General features: G+C 43.1%; 1 protein-coding gene across 7 annotated transcripts; it reads right to left on the bottom strand.

Moving 5' to 3' along the window:
* Positions 1-142: 142 nt before the first annotated feature.
* Positions 143-7785, bottom strand: ZNF639 (zinc finger protein 639). Of its 7 annotated transcripts, none has more exons than XM_064385321.1 (6): positions 7643-7785; positions 6534-6637; positions 6072-6148; positions 5448-5543; positions 4463-4603; positions 143-4197 (listed from the first exon to the last, which is right to left on the bottom strand). In XM_064385321.1, the coding sequence occupies exons 3-6, from the start codon at positions 6127-6129 to the stop codon at positions 3050-3052; spliced, it is 1443 nt and encodes a 480-aa protein (XP_064241391.1). In that variant the 5' UTR covers positions 6130-6148; positions 6534-6637; positions 7643-7785; the 3' UTR covers positions 143-3049. The 7 variants fall into 7 exon arrangements, with proteins under 7 accessions (XP_064241391.1, XP_064241395.1, XP_064241392.1 ...); XM_064385325.1 differs by having other exon boundaries at positions 4469-4603; XM_064385322.1 differs by lacking the exon at positions 7643-7785 and adding an exon at positions 7244-7588.
* Between the last annotated feature and the right edge of the window lies 1 nt (position 7786).

Raw genomic sequence — 7786 nt, 5'->3', positions numbered from 1 at the left:
CGGTGCGGACAAAGCCCGCACGGGACAACGCCGCGGGCCTTCGCGAGTTACAGACCGGTACCTCATGCTTTTGGTACGGGAGCAATAAGAAACGAGAACCAAAATGGAAATCGGCGACAACAGCATTCGAGAGGACACGATATTTGAGGATTACTAATCCGCTGTATTTTAAGATCTTGCAATAATTTGTGGGATGTAAACTTTGAAGTCAACAGTCTTTCACATAAAAAAGGTCTTTTGCTCAGTAAGAAATATGATCCAGGAATCTGACACACAGATTTGTTATGGTTGGAAAATACCCCTAAAATCAAGTCACACATTGAAAAGAAGGGTTCAAAAGTCTGAAAAGCAAAGAATCAAATACAGGTCTCTCACAAATACAAAACACTGCCAAAACCAATCTCATGATTTTGCATAGCTTCTGCTTGGAACGCTGCTCCTGAAACAGCTGAACCTTGCAAGTACCAGTGAACCACCAGAATTTGATACTCACTGCCTTGGAGAAAAATAATAAATAGTGGCACAGTCCTGGTCCCTACAGTTTATTTCTGCCTCTCCGGACTGAGATGAGCTGTGCTGGCACCAGAGCAGCTGCGCTCGGCTCAGAGCACTCACCTTGCACTTCACCCAAATAACCCAAATGTCGCGCCTGTCCTTGGCAGGCTCAGCCATGCCCTTCAGCCTTCCACATTCCAGGCACACTCATTACCTATTTTTCCTACTACTTAGTAACTTTCTTGCTTTAACAGGCAGATCATGTGGAAGCCAGCAGTGGACTTGTGTTCCCTTTTAAAATGAGACATGCTACTCCCATCCACTTCCATTTACTCCCTGATAGAGATTACAAAGAAAATACTAATATTAGTCCCTCATTTATAAAATCCAACCTAAAATAACCTTGGATACATTTCCTGTTTAGACGCTGCATTTTAGTTTGGAATGATTTCGCTTCACAGCATTCCTGTGGGGGAGTGTTTTGATTCCCATTTTAGAGATCAGAAATAACCCAACGCAAAGACAGCTATTAAGTTATTCATATCAACAAGCAAGATTGCTGTGTCACAGGGCTCTGTGCTGGCACAGGACACCACCTTTCCTGCTGGTCTACACAATTTACACAACACACTTCTTAAGCCCCCTTATTTATTTTTGGAGATTTTTAAATGCCTTTTTTCCACTTCTTGTGTGTCTCCCAGAGCAGCTTTCTCTCCAGAGCTCAGCTGTGCCATTCCACCTCTGTGCCATCAGCAGGAGCAAAGTTTTCAGAGAACCAGCATTCCCCCATTCAGATATATGAGCAAAATGAACTTTCCATACAGAAAATAACTCATCTTAGTGTTTTGTTAACTATATTATTGCTACCATTTTAAGCCAACCAGGGAAGAATGTGTTCAAAATAGGAAATCAGCAATTGTACCACAGATACTATCATTCTATAAACAAGGGAGTAATAAAATACAGCAAGACACCTTCAGGTTGCCCTTTCAATGACAAACACCAAATCTAGTAGTATATCAGCATTTCAAAGTGATAGAAATGGTCTTTCCTCTCACAACAAAATAAACACTAAGTGGTTCATAAGACTTTCCAGAAATACTTCTCTGGAAATCAGAACTTCCATTAATCAACAACATTCAGCCAAGTTTTATCCTTAGCTTTAAAAATCAAATCCAAAGACTCTTGCACACCTTGAAGCTGATAACACCAAACCTCACTGATCAAGAGATGTTTGATACATTAATTATCTCTACACAAAGCTTGCATTAGACAATCCTACATTACAAATTTACAATCAATGAAGAAAGAAATGTAAACTCCACCAGTAATTATTATGAATATTTTCACCATGGTATCTAGCATTGATCTAAGTGACCCCACTCTTGTTTTTTTTATCTGTCCAAGTATCCATTCAGATATAGAGCTACAGAATGAACTGCAAAAACTCACTTCCAATAATTGCAATGGCAGGATAGTGCTTTGTATAATATAAAATGTGTGAAATAATTTGAGAGTGATTAGCAAAAATTTTGTAATGTACTGGTCTTTAAGCCCGTACATAAAAGTTAAAAATTTATAGTTAAAATAACATTCCTCAAATTACTAGTGGTGAAAAGATAATTATACAGAATTACTACAATAACATAGACTACTAGAAGTTTTCTCTAGTCAGAGGTTGGTGACATCCATAATTTCAGTGAGAGCTATATCAGGATTTTATATAAGAAATTAATTTTGTACATTCTCAGAAGGATCATTGCAAATTCCTTTTGCAATTACTATTTAGAACATGATCCAATCCAAACCCAAGCAATGTGTTTCTCCTCAGTGCATTAAAAGGCAAGAACTGAAGGTAAATAAAGGGAATATCATGTGGAAGTTGTGTAGTATATATGTGGAAGAGTGTGTTGTGCATGTGTTGGACAGTCCCACAGATGGGACTTACACAGAACAAAGTGAACAGTGAGGTCAGAAAGGTGTCCCAGGAGAAAAACAGGACAATTGAAAAAGCTTATCAGGAGCATGAGGTGGGAAATGAAGGCTGGTATGTGAATCTGGAGATGTCCATGCCTGGGAACTTTTGGAGCACCCTTATCTTTGTCAGGCCAGTGCTACTGCTGAACACCAGCGCAGTGACCTGCTGCCACCCAGGGTAACATGAGCTGGATGTGGAACTGAGACCAGTACTGGGTTATTTAAGCATGGAATTAGATATTTGCTTTGTTTTTGTGCCTTTTTAAACTCACGAGAGGTGGTCTTGTACACTAGACAGGAAAGAGCAGGATGACCACCAGAACTGGTATCACAACATGCAATTACTCCCACTGTCCCTCCCCCCAAAACCTGATCCATCACAGTGTAAATGTGATTATTCCTACTGAAACCCCTAGACAAGGAAATTCACAACACCAAGTGCTCTACATGCTTGGCTGATATAAAGATGAAAACATTAGAAATGTAAAATTGCTGTTAAAATTGTATTTAATATCACATTCCAGTGACTGGAAATTAATTCCAATTCTAACAAATTGATTACAGAAAAAGAAAGCAATCACACTGTCTCATGTATCTGAAGATGACTTAAAAGATCTTTTTCATTCCCAAACCTCATTAAACAATCAGTACATTTATGAGGCAAATCTGCTGAATGCCTGAAATCCAAATGAGTTTTAAGGTCTTCAATTTGTCCTGTTGAATATTCACAGTATTGACACAAATAAATCCCTTCAGATAAATGAGAGCTTAGGTGCTTGCAATATTCCAACATACCTGAAAACCCCTTCCCACAGTCATCACAAACATGAGGGAATATTTTGGTGTGCTCAATAGCTACGTGCCTGTTGACATTCGTATGCAGCCTGCTCCTAAAGCCGCACACCTGGCACACAAAGAAGTTTTTGCATTTGTCAAAACTGATTTTGTTGATGAGGCTGTACTGGCCACGCTCCTTGCTGTTGTAGCTGTCGCTCAGCTCGATGAGCCGGCAGGCGTGCTCGTTCACCACGTGGCTGTGCAGATCCTCGGGGTCGTTTGTCTCGTGCTCGCAGAACTGACACAGGTACTGCTCGTCACAGCTGTGCTCCTGGAAGTGCAGGTACAGCTCGCTGCTGGAGGAGAACTGCACATCACACTGCTCACACCAGTAGAGGTGGTCGTTGAAGTGAGTGTCTGCTATGTGCTGACTCAGATTCTCAAAAATCACCGTTTTGTAGTCGCAGTATTTACAGATGTACGGATCCTCCTCATGTAGTTTTACGTGTTCAATGAGCTGCACTTTGCTGGAGAAACTTTCTTTACAAACTTTACAGACATGAGTGTCTGTACATGTCTTATGCTTCAGGATCATGTGCTGCTTCAGATCAGAGAAGTACTTGCTGTTGAACTCGCAGAGCTCACACTTGTACAAGCCGCTGCTGTTGGCTCTCAGCAAGGGCCATTTCTGTTGAGCTGTGATATTCAAAGCCTGGTTCTTCTCAAAGATTTTACAGGTCTCCAGAGGGATTTCCTCAAGGTCCTCAGCTTCCAGCTTCTCAGGTGACACAGTCTGTGTTTCTATATCGTGAACTTCTACAGCATTCACTTCTGTTGTAGAAATTTCTACAGTTTGGATATCTAGAGGCTTCTCTTCTTCTGTGGGGCTGTCACTGAATATAGGTGAGTCACATAAATCTCTGCACATTCCATTGTTAGTACCTTTTTCTGCAGGAAGAAATACATAACAAAAGGTTGGAAAAAACCCACTACAAAACACGTGGGCCCATTTTTAACTTTTCAGTCAGCTCCAGCAGCTTTCAAATGCAATAGACCAGTTATTTCTCCCCTGTTAGCTGTATTTTCAGCTAACAAAGCAATATCAGAAAATGTAAATCCTTCACAATTTCTATCAAAGCAAGGAAGCTACACAAAAAGCCAGCAGCAGTTGGGCTCTCCAACCTCCCAGCACCTCATCTGCAAACACACTGACCTTTACCTTTATCCTTCCTTTTAGGGTCTGTGCAGTGCATCCCAACGTTTGAGTGTGCCCCGCTCCAGTGAGAGCTCCCGGCATGCACGGGACTCCCGTCATCATCCGTGTCCAGGCTCTGCACAGGACTGTGGAATCTGCCTGCCAACGGAAGGGAAGCACTTCCTTGTCAGCATTTCTCCACACCATTCTGATTCCTGAATTTAGTCACAAATCTTACTTGCTATTTATTTATTCTATTTGCATCAATTTATCTTTATACACTAAGCACAACATAACCTACATTTTAAAAAAGTAACAACAAATACCTTGAAAATTATTTTCATACATGCAGAGAAAAACAAAAGAATTTAAAAAGTAACAACTCTATCTAGAAGATTTCAGCAGAAAATACTGAATTTACTACTGAAAATACTCAGCTGATTATACAGAAAAAAAATTTAAATCCTTAAATGAAACATTACATTTAAAAGACAAAACTTAAAAAATATTCTTCAGTATTTCTGGACATTGCATTTTAAAATATGATACTTTCTAAAACTTCTGCAGACGTTATGGTTAATTATTAAAGTGAAAAGAAAAATAAATAGACTAAAAATCCACTATCACATTTACTCTGCTAACTTCCCACCTGCTATTGGATGTTTTAAAAAAAGACATTTTCTTTTGCCAGGTACAAGGACAATTCAAAGCAACTGTTGGCAATTTTCATCTGAACTCATCAACTTTGTTACCTAGGTAGTGAGTAATGGAATTAGTTTAATCACCATTATAAATGTAGAATTGAGAGGTCTTTTTGTTGTCATTGAAAACTGTATTTCAGCTGTAACAATTGAACAAAGTAGAAACAATCTCCCACCAGTCTAAGGCCCATCAGGTCACAAGGACACTCAGAAATCACCTGCTGTGTATTCTATTTTCTTCTATGAATAGGAGCATGATACTTTAAAGAACTACAGAACAAGACTCCAAAACATAGCCTTACCTCTGTTTATATCTGGCTGTCTCATGGAACAGACACTATAGCAGTGGTCAGAAAAAATCCCACTGTTGTCTATGTATCTGCTTGCACCTGAAGAATCTAAACCAGAACATCAACAAAAAAAGTTTAAGTACTCATGTCTTGCTGTAGCTACAGATGTATTTCATGTTCACCAAAATTATTTTCATATTTTTACTTGTTTTGGAAGAATTCCTGTTGTGATTTACACCTTCCAGCTGCTGCCCCGATGTCAGGAGTATTGGGTCTCTGCTCCCACTGAGGACATTGACAAGTGTGTGGTCTGTTCAGTGCTGAACATTCCTCTCTACCCACCCCACCTTTTACAGAATTCCTGGCCTCTGTGGAAGCAGAATCACCTTTATTTGCAGCTAAGCCAGTTCCCCCATGTGCAGGAGTACAGAACAAACCACTCAGGTGCATTGGCTCAAGGTGGCCCAACAAAGGAGCCAGCAGAGTGGATGCTGCTTCAAGCCAAGATTTCTTATCCCACCCTTTGTGTCGCTGCTTTTCCACGTGCTGGCACAAGTAGTCACTTCTTGTAAAGTTATTATTCTCAGAAAAAAGATTAACTTACTAAAGTATACATAACTCAAGCTCCAGACTGACCTGAGTAACGAGAAGGATGCAGAGTCTTCCTTTTCCTCTTTTTAGGATGTTCATTCATTTTGGACAATCTACATGAACTGTAAAGTAAAAACATTAAAGAGTTAGACTTGTTTGTATCGAGTTTATCTTTCAGAACCTTACTGAACAACACAAGCATTTTGAAAACCTGAGTATCAAATACATAAGTTTTTTCCTACTCCCCCTTCTTGCCCTCCAGCCCATTTTGATACAGTTAAGAACCCTCTAAATGCACAGAGCTGCTGAAGTCCAGTTTCACATTTCTGCTCTGAAGCAGAAAGTTCAACTAAAAGACAAGTCAGAACTCCAGGTACTCCAGCACTCAGGATCATCTACAAGCCTTCTCTCCAGCACCCTTTTTGTCACAGACAGGACATTCTGAGGCAGAGCCCTTCAGAAATAAGTTTTAGTGTTTAAAATACTAACACAGTCATGCTCTCTTACCAAAAATCCTAGACTCTTCAGTATCAAGAAGCAGAGCAGCTAGGAAGCTGATGACTGTACAGCTTCCAAATGTAGTGAATGCATCAGCTCAAGAAGATTTTCACCTATGGAGTGACAGCATTTTAAACCACTTATAACTTTAGCACAAAACAGAAAAAACACAGAATCAGATACAAGCAATACAAATACTACAAAGAATGAATCCATGGAAATTGAAGCTAGAAAGCACCATAATAAGTTGATATTAATTTCGGATTGCAGCATGAAAATTAGTAAGGCGGACGCACGGGTGTATTTCTTTTTGTCTCAGGCTAGTTGGCTTTTGCTGCACGTGGCAGCTCTGGCGAGCAGAAAAATATTTGGACACGAAACACAAATATCTGACCTATATACGGGACAGTCCTGAAGAAGAGAAGCTGCAAACAAGGAATGTGAAGCGGTTGCCATGACTGAAGAGCACTGGGGGCTCAGGCTCCTCTGCAGTCAGTGCCATGTGCCGGAGGTGAAAGGAGGGAAAAAGGGCCCTGATCGAGTCAACCGTGTTCTCCTGAGATTAAATATTTTCTGAACTAAAATTTTGTTTCAAGAGATGGAAAAATAATTGATTTTAAAGCCATATCACGATCTAGAAGATCATACCCTCAGCCGCGGGGTGATTTTCTGTGATTGCAAGGGAAGAGCCGACAGCGCACTGACACCGCAAGTCTCACCCCAGGTAAGGCGCGTGAAAAGCTCAACCTTTTCGGCACGGGTCGGACCGCGGGGCAGCAAGGCGCGTGGTTCTATTCCAGCGGCTTTCCTGGCCCGGAAAAGCGGGATCCAGGCCCCGAGCCCCGGGATCGCGACCGGCCCCGGGGCGGCGCGGCCTGCGCGGAGGCCGCACGAGGAGCCCCGGGCGGGAGCGCGGCAAAGGCTCCGCTCCGCCCCGCCGGCAGCCGCGGGCAGGGGCGAGACCGCGACCGCGACCGCGCAGGGGCGGCGGGAGAGGGCCCGGCCCGGGGCCGCACCGGGAGAGCCGCGGGCCAGGCCGTGAGTCACCGCTCACCTCCCCGGCGGGACCAGGGCGGCTCCCGCCCCGCGGCTCCCGGGGTGCCGCCGCCGGGACTCACCTGGCGGCCGGCAGAGCCGCTCCGCTCCTCGCGGGCCCGGCGCGGCCGCTCCGCCCGCCCCGCTCCGCTCCTCCCGGCCCGGCCCGGCCGCTCCGCGGGCGAGGGGCGGGAAAAGCGCGAGCGGCCGCCGCCCGCAGCGCCCCC

Source organism: Passer domesticus, chromosome 11 (assembly GCF_036417665.1).
Source record: "Passer domesticus isolate bPasDom1 chromosome 11, bPasDom1.hap1, whole genome shotgun sequence".
NCBI classification, from domain to species: Eukaryota; Metazoa; Chordata; class Aves; order Passeriformes; family Passeridae; genus Passer; species Passer domesticus.
Note: the sequence above shows the minus strand (reverse complement) of the source record. Positions and strands in the feature narration are given on the sequence as shown.